This window comes from Myotis brandtii, unplaced genomic scaffold, assembly GCF_000412655.1.
Source record: "Myotis brandtii unplaced genomic scaffold, ASM41265v1 scaffold827, whole genome shotgun sequence".
Lineage (NCBI taxonomy): Eukaryota > Metazoa > Chordata > Mammalia > Chiroptera > Vespertilionidae > Myotis > Myotis brandtii.
The window spans coordinates 934,188-955,519 of NW_005371360.1; the positions used below are offsets into that span (position 1 = coordinate 934,188).

Consider the following 21,332-nt stretch of genomic DNA (forward strand, 5'->3'; position numbering starts at 1 on the left):
CCTTTTACTCTCTCTAAAAATCAATGGAGAAAATATCCTCAGGTGAAGATTAAAAACAAACAAACAGACAAACAAAAAACTCACCATTTGGGCAAATCACTCTTAAGATTTATAATACTGGGAGCATTTGAGATCTTGCTTCCTGGCATGTCATCTGGTTGGCTCAAATAAACTCATAAAATGTATTTTACTAGTAAAAGATTTATAACACTGATGAAAATTTAGCCCAGCGGGTGTGGCTCAGTGGTTGAGCATTGACCTATGAAACAGGAGGTCACAGTTCAATTCCCAATCAGGGCACATGCCTGGGTTGTGGGCTTGATCCCCAGTAGGAGGCGTGCAGAAGGCAGCTGATCAATGATTCTCTCTCATCATTGATGGTTCTCTCTCTCTCCCTCTCCCTTCTTCTCTGATATTAAAAAAAAAAGAAAATTTAACCAGAAATAAAGACTCAAGACAATTTGTCACCAAAAGTTTGAAATCACTTATTGAGTGTGTAGGAGGTGATTTGCTCTGATCTTCACGCTCCCTTTTCAGGATTAACTTAAAATCCCATAACTCTAACATGAAAGAATTGGCAGATGTGAAAGGACGGATACAGGAGCCGTATTTTTTGTTTGTTTGTTTTGTTAATCCTTACCTGAGGATATTTTTTCCATTGATTTTTCAGAGAGAGTGGAAGGAGTGGGAGAGGAAAAAGAGAGAGAGAGAGAGAGAGAGAGAGAGGGAGAGAAAGGAGAGAGAGAAACATTGATGTGAGAGACACATCAACTGGTTGCCTCCTGCACTCGCCCTGACTGGGGTAGGGATCCTGCAACCGAGATACAACCCTCTATCTGTATGAGGATCTCAGGTTAGAGCATTAGTCAGAACCACAATCCTATGGCTCCTGGCCCTGGCTGATGCTCTAACCACTGATCCACGCCAGCCAGGGCAGGAGCCATATTTTATTTCTGTTGCAAGCCCCAGGGCCATTTCTGTTCATGGCTCCCAGAAAGTCCCTCAGCTCTCACAAGCTGCATCCTTGTGAGATGTTCCCATGCCAAAACCAAGCCGATAAATAACACAGAGAAGGCAGAGTCAGGGATCAGATTCTCATTTGAAATTATCACTTCCTAGGGGCTTTCATGGGGATGTGTGTTAAAACACAGTCCATTCATGGATTTCCAATTGATTTAAAAACTTGATTCCTTAAAGGCAACCCAAACAACAAACCACAGTAGCTGGTGCTCCAAGTCTGAGCTGCACATCTGCTTGCAACCAAGAGGGTGTGGATCAGAGAGAATGCTGCTGTTTCTCAGTAAACTTGTTTCCTATAATTATAGTATATTCTACTACTATAAATTGGTGCAGTCTGATAAAACTGAGCCTGCCATATCCATGAAAGTTAACATGGCATGCGAGGAGCACTTTCTGATCACTAGCAGCTCTAATCTTGAGTCCATCTAGCCAGTCCTCTAAGGGAGAAGCGTGTCTGGCACCCTGTGTCCTCCCAGCCCCTGCTGAGCTGACAGCTGGAAAAACAGAGAGGTGAGGTGGAAGCTAGGGCCTCTCGGATTGAGCAGTGGACACTGCCCCACACATCACAGCTTCTAGAAACCAAGTGACTTCTCTCTACGCCTGTCCTCCAAGCCAGGTTCTGGGGAGCAGTCTACACAGAGAAAGAGAGAGGACAGCAAGCCGCTCTGATGTCGGGGTGATGCCAAAACAGCCTGAAAAGAACAGGGATGAGGCTAAAACATTACCTTCTATTTCAGATTAGCCCATTACCAAAATAGGAAGATTTTTCTAATTGAAAATCCATCAGTGTAATCTATCATATTAACAGTCTAAAGAAAAAAACAACCTCATGCCCTGACCAGTTTGGCTCAGTGGATAGAGCGTTGGCCTGCGGACTGAAGGGTCCCAGGTTCGATTCCGGTCAAGGGCATGTACCTTGGTTGCGGGCACATCCCCAGTGGGAGATGTGCAGGAGGCAGCTGATCGATGTTTCTCTCTCATCGATGTTTCTAACTCTCTATCCCTCTCCCTTCCTCTCTGTAAAAAATCAATAAAATATATTTTAAAAAACAACAACAAACAAAAAAAATACAACCTCATGATCAATGAAGAAAAAGCATTTGACAGAACTCAACATCCAAAAACTCTCTGAAAACTAAGAATAGAAGGTAACTTCCTCAACCCGAAATAGGGCATTTATGAAAACCTACAATTAACATCATACTTAGCAGTAAAAGATGAAAAGATTTCCCCCCAAGACTGGGAACAAGGAAAAGATGTCCACTCACTGCTCCTATTCAACATAGTAGAGTTCTAGCCAGCAAAAAAAGGCAATAAAAAAAATGTTACCCAGATTGAAAAGGAGGAAGTAAAATTGCTCCTATTTGCAGACAACAAAAAACTCTTAGAACTAAAAAGTGAGTTCTACAAGGTTGCAGGACAACAGTCAAAAATCAACCGTATTTTCACATACTAACAATGAACAGTTAGAAACTGAATTAAAAAATCAATACCACTGCTCTGTATGTTCTAGGTTGGGCGCTGTCTGCACGTAAGGCAAGAAGATGGTGGCTGCAAAGACAGTGAAAGTTGTTGGAGTCGATCAACTCTAGGCTCCAATTTGTTACTCAAAGTGAAAAGTACATGCTAGGGTACAAACAGACCCTGAAGATGATCAGGCAAAGTGAAACTGGTCATCCTCACCAACAACTGTTCAGCCTTGAGGAAATCTGAAATAGAGGACTATGTCATGGTGTCCATCACTACAGTGGCAGTAATGCTGAATTGGGCACAGCATGTGGAAATACTAGAGTATGCACACTGGCTATCATTGATTTAGGTGATTCTGGTATCATAAAAAGCATGCCAAAACATATTAGTGAAAAGTAAATCATGCAAGATTTTTCTTTAATAAAACTGGCCAGCGCTTGGTTTAAAAAATAATTTTAAAAAATAAAATAAAGACTAATACCACTTACAATAGCTCCAAAAACATGACATACTTAAGTATAAGCCTAATAGAATGTGTACAGGATCTGCACATTAAAAATTACAAAATGCTGATGGAAGAAATAAAAGAAGACCTAAGTAAATGGGAAAGCATACCATGTTCATGGACTGAAGACCCAACTCAATTCTCCCCCAAACTGACATACAGGTTTAATGCTGTTTAATCAAAACCTTACCAGGAATTTTTTATAGATATAGAAAATTCTAAATTTATATAAATAGCTTACACAATACCAAAGAAAAATAAAGTTGGAGGAATCACTCACTATAAAGCTGTAGTAATTAAGAACAGGCACATAGATCAATGAAACAGAACAGAATGTCCTGAAACAGATCCACACACGACCAATTGATTTTTGACAAAGACGCAAAAGTGATCCAATGGAAGAAGGACAGTCATTTCAGCAAATGATGCTGGAACCACTGGTGGTTTCATATGCATAAAAGTAAACCTCGACCTAAACCTTACATCTTATACAAAAGTTAACCCAAATGAAGCAGATCCAACTACAAAATGTACAACTATAAAACTTTTCAAAGAAAATAGGAGGAAATTTTTATGACCTGGGGATAGGCAAAGAGTTCTCAGGTATGGCATCAAAAGTGTGATCTTTTAAAAAAAGAAAAATTAATAAATAAGACTTTATTTTAAAAAAATTATTTTTTTCTGCAAATGACACTTGTAACAGAATGAAAAGACACTATAAAAACTGGGAGAGAATATTTGCAAATTGCTTATCTGACAGAGGACTTATAAAGAACACAAAGAATTTTCAAAACTTAACAATAAGAAAACTAACAATCCAGTTTAAAAAATAGGCAAATGACTGGAACTGACACATCACCAAAAGCATATACAAGGCAAATGAGCACGTGAAAAGCTGCTTACCATCATTAGCAATTAAGAAAATGCAAGTTACAACCACAATGAGATACCACTACACACCTATTAGAATGGCTAAAATGAAAAAATGCTGACAACAAGGAGTGCTGGCGAGGAGTGGAGCAACAGGCGCTCTTACACATCGCTGGGGGAAATGTGAAATGGTACAACCACTTGAAGAAACTGTTGGTGATCTCTGATAAAGTTAAATACACACTTACCGTATCAACCAGCAATCCTCTCGTAGCTATTTACTCAAAAGAAAGGAAAACATATGTCCATACAAAAACCTGTCGTTGAGGACTGATAGCTGCATTATTCATAATCGCCCAAAACTGGAAATCTCCCAAACTGCCCTCAACTGGTGAATGGATAGGTAGGAATACTACTCCGTTATGAAGGAGGAAGAATTACTGGCTCATGCAACAACCTGACTGGATCTCAAAGACGCCACGCTGAGTTAAAGAAGCGGAACTCAGAAGGTCATTACTGAATGATTCTGTTCATACAACAGTCCCGGAAAAACAAACCTCTAGTGATGGAGAAAGGGTCAGTGGGTGCCAGGGGTTGTGGGTGAGGGGAGGTCATGACTGCAAATACCAGGAGGGAGTTTAGGGGAGACCAACCATCAGGATCCTGGCTGCGGCAGTTGTTACACAAACGTGCATGTGTGTCAAAACTCAGGGCTGTACACACAGGAAAGTCACACAGCTCTGTATTTATTTACAAAGTAAAAGTAAATACGGAAACTAGAGTTTTGAAAGGTAAGTTTTTAAAGCAGATGTTGTTTTGGACAGGAGCATGGCGGGAGCAATTCGGCATAGCTCCTAAGAGAAATTTCCTCTTGTTTATTCAGTCTAGTTTCATATGGGTGGACTGACCTCAGCCTCTCAGAGGCTGATAATAATGATGACATCAGCGGCAGCACATACCAGTATGGAGTTCTTTTTACAAATATGCAGTGTTCATAATAGCCCATGATGGAAGATTAACGTTTTTGTGTGTTTTTTTTAAACCAGTGGAGGAACTGAGGTTCAAAGATGCTGAGACTTGCCTTGGGTTACAGGGCCTGGCTGGGGCTGGCAGGGCTCCCTTCCAGGGTTCCAGCTGCCTTCCACTCACCATCCCTACTTCTACTGCTAGTCTATCCAGGGTCTAACCTGTTGCCCGAGAGCCTTGTACATACCGTTGCTGGAGACGACCGGGAAGTGTGGGCCAGCGAGTGTCTGGTGCTGTCCATCCCCCCGTGGATGAGATAGGCTCCTGTGCTGGAGATAATGGGGCTCCCCCCGACATCCATGGTGATGCCCACCATGGTGTGGGAGGGGACTGCTGTCGGCGAGGAGCCTGCCACGGTCACCTGGGCGTCGCCCGGGGCCTCGAAGTAAGATGCTGCACTGCTTGTAGCATACATTGGAGGCTCGGGGTTATAGGCATAGGCCGTCCGCCTGTCAGAAAGAGAGAATGTGCCTCCTCTGAGTCTGGAAGGAATCCTGCAAAACTTCATGTCAAAGTGGAAGCCTGATGAGATTGAACATTTGGGGTAAGTCAGACACCAAACGCCTATGCAGCACAGAGTTCAAAGCAATCGTCTGAAAATATTCAGGATCACATGCGGACTCATCAAAAACTGATCATTTAAAAATTCTAAGTATGAAGGGGTCATATGAACAGAACACTTCATGGAGACAGAACACTTCTGTGTCTTATTATGGTTATGTGAAATTTATACATGAGCCCCAGCTGGTTTGGTTCAGTGGATAGAGCGTCGGCCTGCGGACTAAAGGGCCCCAGGTTCGATTCCGGTCAAGGGCACATGCCGGGGGTTGTGGGCTCGATCCCCAGTAGGGGGCGTGTAGGAGGCAGCCGATCAATGATTCTCTCTCATCATTGATGTTTCTATCTCTCTCTCCCTCTCTCTTCCTCTCTGAAATCAATAAAAAAATATATATTTTAAAATTTACACAAGAAAAAATGGCACAGAACTACACACACACACACACACACAGAGGAGTCAAAACTGGTGAAATGGAATAAGACCCATGGGCTAGTTAACAGTTCTGTCCCAGTGTTACTTTCCTGCTATTGTCCTACAGTAATACTCAAAAAAGAGGTCACCACAGGGGGAGACTGGGTGAAGGGTCTCCCATTTTGCAACTTCCTGTAAGTCTACGATTCTATCAAAAAAGGTTAAAAAATGAAATTGCATAATAAAAAGAAATTTCTAAGTGATATGAAGAATTTGTCTAATATTACTTTAACATCTGGATTAAATGCTTAGCTAACTATGTATGTCATCCCATAAAGTTTTAAGTCCCACTCCAGTAACGCTGGCCATTGCAAAAGGCAGCTGGTAATGGTTTCTCTTTGGTGGTAACTAAAGGCTATGACCTGTCCTGAGGGAAGGCCCCCCTAGGTGGCAGGTGGCCCCAACCTCTGGGAGGCGTGCACTCCCATCCTGACCCCCAGTGACATCATATCTAACTGTAATACAATCGAACCCAAGAACTCGACATTGGTACAATCTACACACCTTACTCAGATGTCATGGGTTTGACACACGCTCACATGTGTCTGTGTATGTATTAGAACCTTCAGTGTTGTGCTGTAGAAGCTCACACAGCGCCTTAACCACAACCACACTCTCATGCTTGATCCCTGAACTTTCAGAGGGGAGTTGTCGAAATCAAATGAGCAAAAGGACTTATGTCTTGAGTCCAATGAGCTTCCCGAGAAATGTGTTATTTTCTGCCCCAAGAATCACATAGTTCACAAGCAGAAAACCCTATAAGTCCCTGACAAATAAAAAGTCAAGTCATATCAACATCATAAAAAGCCAGAGGTTAACAAAGGCCAGGAGGAGAAAGTAGAGATAGAAATGGCTTCTGGATTGTGAAGACTGAATCTTTAGACTTGGGTTACGGTTTGTTTTTCTTAAGACTACCTTTTCTAGAAGTAAAAACTACAAAAGTGTATGATTTCTGAAATCTCCATAGGACTGTGATGACCTAATACCACAGTAATGGTTCCAACACAGCACCCAAAGGATAAGGGGGAGGGATTTGTGCAAACACATCCCCAAAAGGAAAAAGGTGGGAGAGTCGTGAAGGAAGGTTCCAGACGTGGCCTGAGGTTCTCTGTGAGGACCCTTCCGAGGGCAGGGAAAACCACGTACAAGGCACCATTCGTGTAGACGGCGTCTCCGCCTTCCACGTACTGCACTTGGGATGGGTACACGTGTTGTACAGGCTGGACCTGAAACATCAGATATTTCGTGTTACACACAGTATAGTCTACTTGTTCATGATTTTCCATCATTCAAGCTGAAAATAACTTGGACTGCCTTTTATTAACATTTAGTACTGCATGACAGTTGGCACGTCTTGAAAGAAATAAGAGAGGCAGTCCTGATCCACTGCTATGCTCGAGGGAAGCCAAGTCCATGGTGCCTGTTCCGTGAGGGAAGGAGCCAAATCGACAGCCAGGAAAGGGCCCTGGGCCTGCCAGCCACTGGGTAAAAGGGTTGGTAATGCTGGACAGTGGAAATCAGAGTATGGACAAGAATGCCAACCTCTGAGCACTGGACCTGTCATCCACACCCAAGGACAGGGCAGAGGGCTCGAGCTGGTCACTGTCTACATGTCCCCCCTCATGCCCCCTTAGGGTGGCCCTGGTGCCCCTCCCCAGCAGGAGGGCAGGGGTCCTGGAGCCACACTGGGGAGAGACTGTGAAGGTCTGAGCAGAACTAGAAGAAGCGATGGGCCTCGAGTGAGAGATGTAGACCGAGGGTGATGGGAGGACCACAGAACAGCCCTACCTGGTCCCTGTCAGTGCAGCGCCTCAGCTAATGGCCCACAAGGGACGCTGGCTCTGGTGGTAGAGGCCCAGAGCTCTGCATGGAAGACTTCAGAATCTCACCACAGAGGGAACCTTACCCAATGCCTAATTCAACCTCATTTTGGGGTAACAAAATTAAAGGCTGGGTCCCATCGTGACCTCTCTCTAGGCCTGTGTGTGGAGCTGATTCCCACCTCCGAGGACAACCCAGCACGGATACACTCATACACGCTCAACTCTTGGAGTAGAGGCGTATCATGAGGAGTCCAGGGATTACACTGAGTGGGCTTTGCCTTAGGGGACTGAGTGAAATGCACAAGTCACTCCACAAGTCTGAGTTGCCCAGAGAGAAAGTGATGGTGCAGGTCAAGCCCCACAGAGGGGGGAAGCTTCTGGAATCATAACATTAGCCTCCATCTCCCCTCCCTCGAGGAGCTAAGGTTCCCTTCTGGGCCTGCTCAGAACCTTTGTTTCTCTCTGACCCCATAAGCCTCCCCTGGTTCCCCCTACACACACTGCTCATCTGAACAGGAACCCCTGAAGAAAGAAGCGTGTACTCTGGGGTCTCAGCCATCTCTCTATTTCACTCATGGTACCTCCCTTTCAGGCAGGACCCTGCACAGATTTTAATTCAGCATCTTTCAGAGCACAAGCCAGCCCTTGGGCCAGATCTGGCTTGCCTGTTTTTTGTAAATAAAGTTTTATTGACACACAGCCCTGCCCGTTCTTTTTACATCTATGGCTGCTTCTAGAGACAAGGCAGAGTTGAGTGGCTGTGCAAGACACTACCTGGCCTGCAAAGCCAAAAAAAATGCACTATTTGGCCTTTTCCAGAAAAGGGCTGCTGACCACTGTCCTACATCCCATTGACTGACTGAGCTGATGGTCTGGGCTGTTCTTTGGTGAGTGAGCCCACACTTTCGAGGTTTCTTCCCAGATAATTTAATCTCACAAGAGGCGCTTCCTTGGTCATGGCTCTCGTCTGAGGGTATAACACTTGCCTGCAGAAGGGTTTGCCTCCCCAGGAGGTTCTGTGTTCCTAATAATCCAGAACCTTTGCTATCTGTTTGCATGTCTAGCTCAGAACCCAGTGCTATATCAAGGGGCTGGCTTATGTCTCATGCATTGAATTTCTGAATGAATGAAAGATCACAGTTGTCTTGGTTTGCTGCAAAACTGTTTGAAGTGAAAGATCTTTAAAAAACATAGAACCTTCTGGTAAGGAACTGAAGACATTAAAGAAGGAGCAGCAATGACAGAAAAGAATACATAACACAGAGAGGCCTCCAGATCACATGTGCTGTGGTTACCTGTTGTGGCACCTGCTGGATTCTGGGGAGGGAGATTGGCTGCATCTGGGCCCCTTTGGAAGCCGAGCCCGTTGCCTGGACCAGCACCCTCTAAAAGGGAAGGAGAGAGGGACATTCAGACTTGTCAGAGCTTAGGCCTGAAAACAAACACAGAATACCACCACAGCTACTGCCGCCTGGCCTGCTGTTGCTTTATTGGACACACAAAACTGAAAATGTGAAGGATCAAATGAACGCCAGAGTCAAAAGAGAAACAGGAGTGTTTTGTTTGCATAAAGCTGGGGCTTTAGAAATCAATGACTTCAATTCTGTGATTTTCCAAAGTGGACCCTAAATGTCACTGGTTGTGGTGATTCTGCAGTGCTTTGCCTTCTAAACACCACTGTATAAAAAGAAATCAACAGGGACCAGGCATTCTATGAGCTCACGATCAAAGACAAAAAGAACATAAATGGTGCAAATATCAGATCAACAGGGACCAGGCATTCTATGATCAAAGACAAAAAGAACATAAATGGTGCAAATATCAATGGATGAATGGATACACACAATGTAGTCTCTCCTCACAATGAAGTATTACTCAGCCCTGAAAAGGAGGAAAGCTGATAGGTGCTACATGTGGATGAACCCTGAACACATAATGCTCAGAGAAGCCAGACACAAAATCACATTGTGATTCCATTTATGTGAGATGTCCAGAGCAGGCACATCCACAGATACAGGAAGTAGGTTTATGGTTGTCAGAGGCTGGGGAGGGGGATGAGTGACTGCTATGGGAGACAGGGTTTCTTTTTTGGGAGTGATAAATGTATGAAAAATGCTACTTCTTTGTTTGCTTTATAATGGTGAATTTTACATGATGTGAATTTCACCTCAATTAAGTAAATAAGTAAGAACATTAAGGATTTGCATTCATACGCTCTAAAGCTGAGCTGTCCAATACGGTAGCTACTAGCTGTGTAGCCGTGTGGCCATTTCAATTTCATTCTATTTAAATAAGCTGTAAAATTCAGTTCCGCAGGTACACTGGCCATATTTCCAGTGCTCAGAGCCACGTGGAGCTGGTGGCAGAACACATCTGTGTCTGCTTAGTGGGAAGTTGTGTTGGGTAGTGTAGGAGGGCTGAGAGGGGAAACATGGACAATGCACCATAGGAACTGAGCTGCAAGAATTCCTCTTTCTGACAAGGAAGCCTGGGGTGTTCACTGTTCAGGGAACAAAACGCAGTTTGTGGAGAGGGTGCTGGAGGAAAGGGAGTCCCCTGCATAGGCAGTGGGGAGGCTCAGCTTTGAGCAGCAGACAGTGTATGTGGGGACAGAAGGGGAAAGGCAGGGGGGTGTGGATGTTGCCAAGGGGGAGAGGGGGCACCTGGATGCATCTCTAACAGGGACGGAAGCCCTGGAACCTGGGAAAGACACAGTGGCCATGGCAGGACCCATTTCACCCACTCCCACGCTCCCTCTGGCAACTACCAATCTGTCCTCTATCTATGAGCTTAATGTGTGCGTTTTTGTTGTTGTTTCACATATAAGTGAGATCATGTGGTATTTGTCTGACATCTCATTTAGCATAATTCCCTGTAGGTCCCTCCATGTAGTTGCAAATGGCACAATTTCATTCTCTTTATGGCTGAGTAATATTCCATTGTATCTATGTATCACATCTTCTTTACCCAATTGTCTGGATGGACACCTAGCTTGTTTCCATATCTTGGCTATTGTAAATAATGCTGTAATGAACAAGGGGCACAGATATCTTTTTGAGTTACGGTTTTTATTTTGACACAGCCTTAATGTAAAAATTTTCTCCACAAATCCTATATAATAAAAGCCTAATATGCTAAGTGTCACGTCGTCTGTTCAACCAATCAAAGCGTGATATGCTAATGATATGCTAAGGCCGCTCAAATGCTCGCTATGACGTGCACTGACCACCAGGGGGCAGACACTCCGACTGGTAAGTTAGTTTGCTGCTGGTGTCTGGCCGATTGGGACTGAGCGAGATGGGCCAGACACACCCTGAAGCCCTCCTGTGGTCCCTCCCTGCTGGCCCCAATCATGCACTGGTGGGGTCCCTTGGCCTGGCCTGCACCCTCTCACAATCCAGGACCCCTTGGGGGATGTCAGAGAGCCGGTTTCGGCCCAATCCGCAGGCTAGGCCAAGAGACCCCAATGGTGCAAAATTTGTGCACCGGGCCTCTAGTTTTAAATATATCCATTCTAATGCTAGATTCAATTGTGAACCAATACTGAGAATTTTCACTTATCATTTGCCTTACCCATAAAGTCTTTCTGTGTAAAAAGGTCATTCCCAAGGTAGAAGAAAACTTCCCTTAAAAGAGAAGAACAAACTAAGTCAGATTTGGTGGGGGAGACAGAGAAGGTGCAGCTATTTCAACAGCTCTAACCTTGGGGCTGAGAAGGCAATTCAGGAGAACACAGATTCCTCCCTGCTGAGTCAAGTGCTTTTCAAAACCACAGTGGATGCAACCACACTGGCCACACTGATCTTCCCGGGCTGGTCTGTTACCTGCGGGGAGGCTGGCACTGGCTGGGCCACAGGCGCCTGGGCGGCCGCTGACGAACACAGAGTCACAGAAGCTGGTGAGTCCGCTGCACCCTCTGAACTCTGCATGCTCAGTTCTGAAGAGAGGCGGAGAGAGGGTGAGCGGGCAGGGCTGCAGTCATGAGGCCCACAGAGGCAACTGCAGATGCAGACAGGACAGGCGAGCGGGAGTTCCCGATAGCCTTCCAGGTTCAGAGCAGCGATCCGGCCAGGCTGGGTAAAGAACGGGGAATAGGTTGCATAATTGTTCCAAAGAAAGGGAGGGGGGAGGGGGCAGGGACTGTTCTTCCAAATATTAAACCAAAAAGTAGCCCTGTAGGAGTTCCTTAGAGGCATGCGGGGACAGTGGTCACTGTTTGTCCCTGTTCCAGGCTGATCAGGGTGAACTATTTTCAGGACTCATGGAACTATACTCATGTACCCAGCAAGCCAAAGCCCCTGGTGGGTGCTTTCTGTTTGGGGAGCTTGGCAAATGATCTCCTCAGGCAGCGTCTCTCCCCTTGGCCCTATGACACTGGGGCTGGATCACTGTCTGGGGGGCTCCTGGGCACTGAGGGGTGTTGAGTAGCATCCCTGACCCCCACCCGCTAGATGCCAGAAGCACCCCCTCCTCAGGTGGCGACAATCAAGAATGTCTCCAGACATTATCCAGTGTCCCCTGGGGGCAAAACTGTCTCCCAGTTGAGAACCACTGACCTAGGGAGAAAAAAGGTGAGGTACAGTGACAGTTAAGAAACACTGTGCTGGGCTGGGTACAAGTCCTCAGGAATGTCAGCAGTAAGTCAAAATTGCCCTCTGTACCTAGAGATCTTTGCCCACAAGAAAGCATAAGAATGTATTTCTTTGTAGCCAGATGCATACGTCTTTCAAATAGGTAATTTAAAATTCTCTACAAAAAGACTCAATATCAGAACAAAGTGGCAAATGATACAAAACCATTCTATAAAATGCAGAAAGTCAAACTGTCTTCAATTTTAAATAAACTACTGGCTACCTTAAGCATTTGAGAGGCAGTGAAATACACAAACTGCAGAGAGAGGAGGTGGCTCTGCAGTCCCTATCCTGTCCTGCCCCATTTCTGAGCATGCCACTCCTAAGAGTGGAGTCTCCTGGCTTCTGCCTCATATGCAGGCCTGAATGGCACAGCACACATCACAGTGCCCAGGATATAGTGCCAGAACTTTCATGTTTCTCTATCACCCCAAGAGTTCCCAGCTGCAAGAATGAATAAAAAATTTTTTTCAAAGCCTTTTTTTTTTTTTAGTGCAGAAAACAACTGGTAACAATAAAATAACTTGCCGAAGGGAAGTAGAAAGGGATATGTGTGGGTTTGAATCCAAATGTGTTAGTTTAATCTCATCTTTATTGACGGATTATTCCATGACTTTCTCTAGTCCCCTGTCCACAAGCCTTTGGTACCATGAGAGCCACTGCATAGATCTGTGGTCTGTGTCTGTGGCATCTTTGTTTCCTGTGAGCCTGACTCAGTTCTCAACACTAGATGTCCCCAGCACGCCATGGTGACTGGCACCTCCTCCTTAATTTGCCTTTTTCAGAGAAGACTGTGGCTTTCCAGTCCTGTGTTTCCAACTCTCTCTGCCTTCTTGACAGAACTGACCTTTGGAATATTCTGTTGGAAATTGCTTAACCGAGGTCTCTTATTTACAGTTTTCCCTAACACTTAAATCAGTCATTTACACTCTATATACCACTTTGTTCCCATTTAAAGCCAAGAAGTGGATAACTTCAGTGACACCAGGAGGAGATAAGTGGACTAGAACTCTTTGTGAAAAGAATCTACTAGCAACAAAGTGAGAAAGCTGACTTCACTGAGATCACTTCTTTGTTCCAGAGGCAGAAATAATTTTATTCCAAAGTCTAAGCCTTAGTGAAGCAAGGAGAGGTGTGAGAGCGTTGGGGATGGACAGTGAGTCCATGCTCAGCTTACTGTGGCCAGAATACACTTTCCAGAAAACAAGTTATTCCATATCATGTGGAGTTTTCATGCTAACGTGTTCCCTGGTTTAGCACACTATTTACTATGCACTGTCTGAGTTGATTGCATTGTTCAGCTTATATTGTTTAGACGAGGATCAGCACACTTTCGCTGTAAAGGACCAGAGACATTTTGGTCATTTAGTCTCTGCGGCAACTACGAGACATTGCCATCATGGCACAACAGCAGCCTTTGCTGACATGTAAATAAATGATCTTGGCTGTATTCTAATAAAACTTTATTTCCAAATACAGGCAATGGGCAAAGGTTGCTGGTGCTCGGTCCACATAATCTGGGTTTGATAAAGTGATGTGGTTTTGGAAGATGGGTAGAAAAATCACACTGTCTTGATTCAAAACCTGGAGGTCCACAGGCCCTTGATCTAGTGCAGTGATGGCGAACCTTTTGAGCTTGGTGTGTCAGCATTTTGAAAAACCCTAACTTAACTCTGGTGCCGTGTCACATATAGAAATTTTTTGATATTTACAACCATAGTAAAACAAAGACTTATATTTTTGATATTTATTTTATATATTTAAATGCCATTTAACAAAGAAAAATCAACCAAAAAAATGAGTTCGCGTGTCACCTCTGACACGCGTGTCATAGGTTCGCCATCACTGATCTAGTGCATAGTTCTTGTGGCCATATCTCACCAACAGGGCAGGGCTGGAGGCGGCTGCAGAGGGCCACTCAGATTGTTAGGAGGGTGGAGCTGCTAACATTTAAAGACAAATGGAAATATCAAACACTGGTCTGAAATGACAACAATGGTGCTCTAAAGCTTATGAAGTCACGTTGATTCACCAAACCATGGAACCCTAGAAGCCAGTTGCAGCCCTTAAAACTTAAGACAGGAGTTTGGGCACAATGGACAGATAACTTTGGGGAGTTGTAGTGCATTGAATAGTGTCTCCTCAAATTCATGTCCACCTGGAATCTCAGAATATGATTTTATTTAGAAATAGTGTCTTTGCAGATATAATCAAGGTAAGGATTGAGATGAGACCATACTGGATTAGGGTGGGCCCTAAATCAAATGACAGAGTTCTTATGACAGACAGAAAGGACACACAGGGAAAAGGCCGCGTGAAGACAGAGGCAGAGATTGGAGTGATGTAGCTACCAGCCAAGAGACAACTAGGATTGCTGGGAGCCACCCAAAGCTGGAAGCGGCAGGAAGGATCCTCCCCTAAAGGGATCATGACCCTGCCAACACTTTCTAGTCTCTGGAACTACAAAAGGATAAATTTCTGATGTTTCAAGCCACCCAGTTTGTGTTACCCATACACCCCAACTCAAATAGGGGTCCATAAGATGAGGAGCCCAAGGAACCAGTAGGGACCAGGGCATACCACAAGATAGTTTTGGTGTAGTGCTTCAGTGTCATGCACAACTCAGGCAGTTGATACATAATGATCAAATGAGTGAACACTTTAGTAACTCCCCAGTATTACATCTGATATTGAATTATATAAAACTAGCTAGTGAGACTGTGAGAATCTATGACAGTACTTTATAAGACAGATAATAATACATAGATTCAGATTTCAAAAGGCAGTACAGGTGGGAAATATAAATAAGTTCATAAAGGCTTCAGAAAATTTTAAATCTACTTTTAGGATGTCTGGGACTATTTTGGGAAATGTAGTGACCTTTGGAGACTGACTGCTCTACTCTCCCTGAACACCTCCCTTGATGCTAGTGTCAGACACACAGACTGACAGACACTGTGTGAGCCAGCTTGGCTGCTCCGATATATTAACACACAACACGCCAGTCTGCAGAGAACATGGAATCCTTCCTTACCTACCGGAGATAATGTTGTAGGTTGCACATAAGCTGATCCAGTATTCTGAAATAAAAAAAAAAATGGGGTTCATTCATCAAAGGATCTTAGCGCATCAAAGTTTAGGATTTTAAAAAAAGGTTTTTAAAAGACATGCAAGAGAGCGCTGTAATGGTGGGGCAGATTGGTTGGACTACCCCTCCTACAGATAACAATGATAAAATATGGGCAAAATATTTTTGAAAAAAGAACTATTTAAAGTCACTGGCTATGCTGCGGGGTGGAAGCAGGCAGGGAGAAGTCAATGGGGAAAAAGGAGACATAAGTAATATTTTCAACAATAAAGAATTTAAATTAAAAAATAAAGTCACTGGAAGGTGACCAAAGCAGGCAGACACTGCCGGTAGTTCACCCCTGAAATACCACTGTCACAAGGTCAGATCAGCAACTCTGGCTTTTGGCCCTGGGGGCCAACCAAATCCGCAAATGCTAGGGTAGCAGAAAGCAGCAGCTTATTGTGTTGAAGCGTCAGAGGAGAAATTCAGAATGTTGGGAGGGAATCCTGGAAGAGAGAGAGGCACAGAGGGGACGAGCCCCCAGATGCAACTACAGAGGCCCCCACATCTTTTCTTTCTTTTTATCCTCACCCCAGGATATGTTTTTATGGATTTGAGAGAGAGAGAGAGAGAAATGTTGATGCAAAAGAGAAACACTGATTGGTTGCCTCCAACATGTGCCCCGACCGGGGATTGAACCAGTGACCTTTCAGTGCATGGGATGACACCCAAACAACTGAGCCACACCGGCCAGAGCACACCCAAATCTTTAAACCACACATGTGTGTGGGAGACACCAGGGACCTTGGAGAAAAAAACAGCAGCTTGAAGATGAAAAAAAAAACACACTAAGAAAAGATTTCAGCTGTTGCCCACTGCAGGAGTGACAGAGTTTGAGCCCAGCCAAGTTAAATGCTACCAGGGGAACATGGCAGAATCCAGAGATAATACAACATATTTTTCATGATGTCCATGACCCAATAAAAACTGTTGCTGTAAGAAGAAATAGGATACTGTCATCCATCCTCAAGGAGAAAAAAAAGGAGTCAATTATAAGAAAACCAATCCAAGTGATGCAGATAAAGCAGCTACTAAAAATATGCTCAGGAACTTAAAGGAAATTATAAGTACAATGAATGAACATGTGGGAATTTCAACAAAGGAAGAGAAACTATAAAAAAGAACCCAACAGAAATTCTGGAGCCCTAGCCAGATTGGCTCAGTAGACAGAGCGTCGGCCAGCAGACTAAAGGGTCCTGGGTTCGGTTCCAGTCAAGGGTATATACCTCGGTTGCAGGCTTGATCCCCGGCCCTGGTCGGGGCACATGCAGGAGGCAACCAATCGATGTCTCTCTCACATTTATGTTTCTCTCTGTCTCTTCCCCTCCCTTCCACTCTCTCTAAAAACCAATGGAAAAATATCCTCTGGTGAGGATTAACAAAAAAACAAAAAAACAAAAAGGAATTCTGGAGCTGAAAAGAAATTTCACTGAAATGGAAATTTCTCTGGATATGTTTAACAGCTGATTATCAGAGATGGCAGAAGGAAAAGTCAGTGAACTTAAAGATAGATCAATAGAATTTACCCAATCAAAAGAACTGAGGGGGGAAAAATAAAGAGAAATAAGAAGTCTAATGTACATGTAATTGGAGTGCCAGAAGAAAAGGAGAGAATGAGAGAGAGAGAAGAGATATATTTAAAGAGTGACTAAACATCACTTAAATTTGGTGAAAGGCATCAACTTACAATTACAAGAGGCTCAGTGAACCCTAAGAAGAATAAATAAAAAGAAAGCCAACTGAGGTGATATTAAACTGCTAAAATGTGTGTGTGTGTGTGAGAGAGAGAGAGAGAGAGTTGAGGTGATATTAAACTGCTAAAATGAGAGAGAGAGAGAGAGAGAGAGAGAGAAACATTGATGGGTGGCCTTCCCACATGCTAGGTATGTGCTCTGATTGGGAATCTAAGTCACAACCTTTTGATGTACTGGATGACGTTCCAACCAACTGAGCCATTAGGCCAGGTCAATGCAAGAATGTTTTGTTGCTGGTTTGCCATGCTAGCAGCCCTTGAAGAGCAGTAGTTCCAGCGGTCCTTCCAGAAGGTGTGAGGCTGGAGTGACTCCACCTGGTAGAACATGAAGCAGCAGGGGAAGGGAGGTGACAAGGGCACCAATTGGCCACATTCAACATGAAGTTTGAGAATCCCCTGTTCCCACTCAGCAGGGTCAGACTCCTTGGTGATCAAGGTCACCCTAAAACAGTCTCATAGATATGAATGCATGCCTGTGCTTCTGTTCTGAACTTAAACTTGCGATAAGAACTGGGAGCCATTCAGTCTGTCTCTGTTACATTCATTTGTCCTCTCTCCTGTTTTTCTTCCCAAGGCAGGAACCCAAGCATTCTTTCTCTGATTCCCTTCATCGGTGGCCCCTCTAGACTGGGGTCCAGAGGCCTTAGGTGGACCAACACAATGGAGAGGGGCCTCAAACACGACCCAGCCTGGCCAGGTAGGCCCAAAGCTCCTGGTTGCTCAGAAACACACCTGGTGTGTTGTTTATAAGCCGAGCACTTTTCATTTGTCATCTGGTCCAAGATAAGAGCAGACTGGAGAAATAAGTGGGAAAGCACAGCCTCATTGCTGTAGCTTCCTCTCCTGGGCGGGCACCAGCGTCTAGAAGGCACATCTGACTTTTTGGAGATGCTGCCAACAACACCCACCAGTGAGGACATGTGCTGAGGTATGTGAGGGGGCATGGCAGACCCATGGTCAGCAGCCCTGGGTTGCGGCCTCCATGAATGAATCTGCCTGGGCACAAAGGAAAGAGACTTCTGTTTACAGGAAAATACTCTGGTTACCTAGTAACCAGTAATGACAGGAAAGGAAATGCAGGAAATGCTGAGGGCAATCTCTGCGCCCGCTCCTGGCCTGACACTGACTCACCAGGACCTGAAGCAATCTCCTTTCATTCGTTCTTTCATATGCCAAGCGGAGGAACCACCTGCCTGACAGATATTTAGAAAACATTGGTCATCTTTGGGTAATTAGAGAAGAGCACACAAGCGTTTTTTAGTTCCCTTCCTTCTGATTGGCTAATTAACTTCCCCTTTGGAGAGCCACACAGCCTTTTACTTTTACTTTGGGGAGAGACACAGGTCTCCTCAGGCCATCAGTTCCTGCTCTCCTGTTGCTTGGCGGCATCTGGATGGCACCAGGGTTCATTTTCCCCCCAAAAGGCAATTAATTTCTTATGACCAAGAAGCAACAAGTCCAGGACACTCTCAGGAGTTCTTTCAAACCCGGGTCTCGTGACACTTGTACTGATATTCCCAGTGTGCTTACAGTGACCAGAAAAATCAGGTCCATACCCTCTCTTGCACCCCCCCTTCAATCTGAGTCCGGGTCTAAGGAGCAAGTACTGAGTGGTTTAGGTTCTGTCTTAACTGTCCCCGATTGCGGGAAGCCCCTGCCAGCCCTCACCGTAGCCCTGCTCAGTTCTAGGCACCAAGAGGAGATTCCCACGTTTGAGGAACTAAGTTTCCATCTCTCTTTGCCGAAAAGTGGATGCTTTCACAGTCCATGATGGCAGAAACCATGTCCTTTCTCGCACTTGGCCCAGCAGACCCAGCAGACACTAATGCAGGCGTCTCAGGTGGACATTCTCTGTCCTGGGCAGTGTGGGGTGCTGAGAGGCATCCCTGGTCTCTGGGAGCACCCCCTGCCCACCCTGACTCTCTAGACACTGCCAATGTCGCCTGGAGGGCAGGATTGCCCTGAATGAATATGCAACATTTAAACAAACATGCGACGTCTGAGAAATGAGCTGGATAAATGTCACTTGAGTGAAATGCGAATGAACATGCGACATTTAAACAAACATGAGAAATGAGCTGGATAAATGTCACTTGAGTGAAATGAACTTGTTGACAGGTTAAGAATAACAAAGAGGGGTCTATAGTGACCTGGACATGAAATTGTTACAATCTGTCAGACAATGAGTGTGCAATTAGAGGGGGGAAAACGAGGGACCTTTTAGAGGCTCCCCACCATTTCCAAGAGAATCCAATTCCAACTCCCAGCAAGGGCAATCCATTAGTCCTTTGCCTAAACTTTTGGGGCATCCTGTCATTCCTCTGGCAAGTCTTAACTTTTTTCTTTTGCAGTGGACTTTGAGGGATCAGAGCTGGCCCTGAGTTTCTCTGGAATAAAGTATCTTCAGAGTTCAAATTCCTTTTTCTTTTGGTAAGAACTGGGCATCTGTTCCTGTTTTCTTCTCAGCAGCCAAACTTTCCCTCTTTTTCCAGCAGAGGACCAGGCCCAAGCTCTGGAAACTGGGCTTGGGGCAGGAGGCAGGCCCCTGTCGGCTCCTGAAGTCATAGGCTGTCATCCTCTGTCACATGGGACAGTTGCCTGTCCTCCTGTCCTAATGGGAACACTCTCTTACTTCCCTCTTAAAGCACATTCAACTACTAATGTAAACTGTCCGAGCTCAGGTCTGGCTACCTCATCTTAAATGGGATCTGATTTTAGTGCAAGTGACAATGCCATGTATTCAGGGGAAAATGGGAATTAAAAAACCTTCACTGACATTTCACCCAGCAAATGTTTTAGGCAGGCTTCTGATACCAGCTCTAATTAGTAAAAACTAAAACACCACAAGACTTGGTGTCCAGGAAACGAAAATTCTCCCCAGGTTGGGGGCAGGTACCCCAAAGTTCATCACATCAAAAGGAATGGGAACTGGGTGCTGTGTGGGAGACCAACCGTCAGCCGCTTTGTGCTGAGAAAGTGGGCAAAGAAAGTGTTGTACACTCACACATATACACACAAACACACATACACACATGCTCATGGATGCACACACAAACGTGTGCACACAACACAATGCATATATATGAATGCACACATATGTACACACAAACACATATAGAAACCATACATATACACAAACACATGTGCATGTACACACGTACAGCACAGGCTAATACGAGAAAAATGTCCCAAACCACTTAGACAACCTGTTGCCACGTTCTTACTATGGACATTTTTCTATTAAACTGAATGTTGACTGGTCCCAATAGGGAAAAAATCAGTGATTCTTACTGTAAAAAGGGTGACACACCTATGTTTACATATTTGCACGTGTCTATAGGAGAAAAATCTCAGAGTACAGGTTTTGCTCCACAGATAACGTCCTCAAATTGTAACCCCCTATCACCCACTTTCTGACACAGCCTATTCTCCCTACCTCTCAACCTGCACCCCACTACACAATACCCCATGCCCGTTGCCCCTTCCCCTCAGCCCACGTCCCTCCATTGACCCAGATCCTAACCCCAACATTTCTACTCCTCTCTTCCTCCCATCATTCATTGCCTATGGTGGCTTTCCTGTCGAGACAGACTGGCAGAGCCTATTACGCTCTGGCCCTTCCCAAAGTTCTGATCCGGGTGTGAGCATGTGTCCCAGAGCCTTTGTCTCCACAGAGGACCTGCTGACCAGGCTGCCCTCTGCCTTCTGCTCAGGTCCCATTCTTGTAGCTCGCAGCACGTTCCATCATGCCATCTTAGAGTCATGTCCATCGCCACCATGATCCCATGCCTTAGTCCCTTTGCTGGCTCAGGGTCTGGGGAGTCTGTGTTGTTTTGGCATCTTTGCCTCCCTCTCATGTTCTTCCATCTATGTTCTCACGACAGCTCCACAGTTCTCCCCAACCAAGGTCTTAGTAGCCAGTTTCCAGGCTCATCTGAACTTGACCTTTCTGTAATGTTTGGTATTGCTCTTTGGGTTTCTGTGCTCTTGTTTATATGTGTTTTCCAATGGTCTTAGGTGACCCCTGTGAAAGGGTTGTTCAACCCCCAAAGGGGTCGCGACCCACCGGTTGAG

The 21,332-nt window shown here is 44.9% G+C and overlaps 1 protein-coding gene across 6 annotated transcripts in view; it reads right to left on the reverse strand.

The window, feature by feature from the left end:
* Positions 1-18,411, reverse strand: part of RFX2 (regulatory factor X, 2 (influences HLA class II expression)) — a 52,287-nt gene extending 33,876 nt beyond the window's left edge. For 3 of the 6 annotated variants that reach the window (XM_014531895.1, XM_014531893.1, XM_014531892.1), the window contains exons 1-6: positions 18,390-18,411; positions 15,414-15,455; positions 11,569-11,817; positions 9,040-9,129; positions 7,068-7,147; positions 5,079-5,340 (exon numbers count right to left, since the gene is read on the reverse strand). In XM_014531895.1, coding sequence (XP_014387381.1) covers positions 5,079-5,340; positions 7,068-7,147; positions 9,040-9,129; positions 11,569-11,673 — 537 coding nt within the window. In that variant the 5' untranslated portion in view covers positions 11,674-11,817; positions 15,414-15,455; positions 18,390-18,411. Of the gene's footprint in view, positions 1-5,078; positions 5,341-7,067; positions 7,148-9,039; positions 9,130-11,568; positions 11,818-15,409; positions 15,459-17,421; positions 17,442-18,389 lie in introns of those variants that run through there. The other 3 variants (XM_005884398.2, XM_014531896.1, XM_014531894.1) reach the window with 3 other exon arrangements.
* Positions 18,412-21,332: the final 2,921 nt, after the last annotated feature.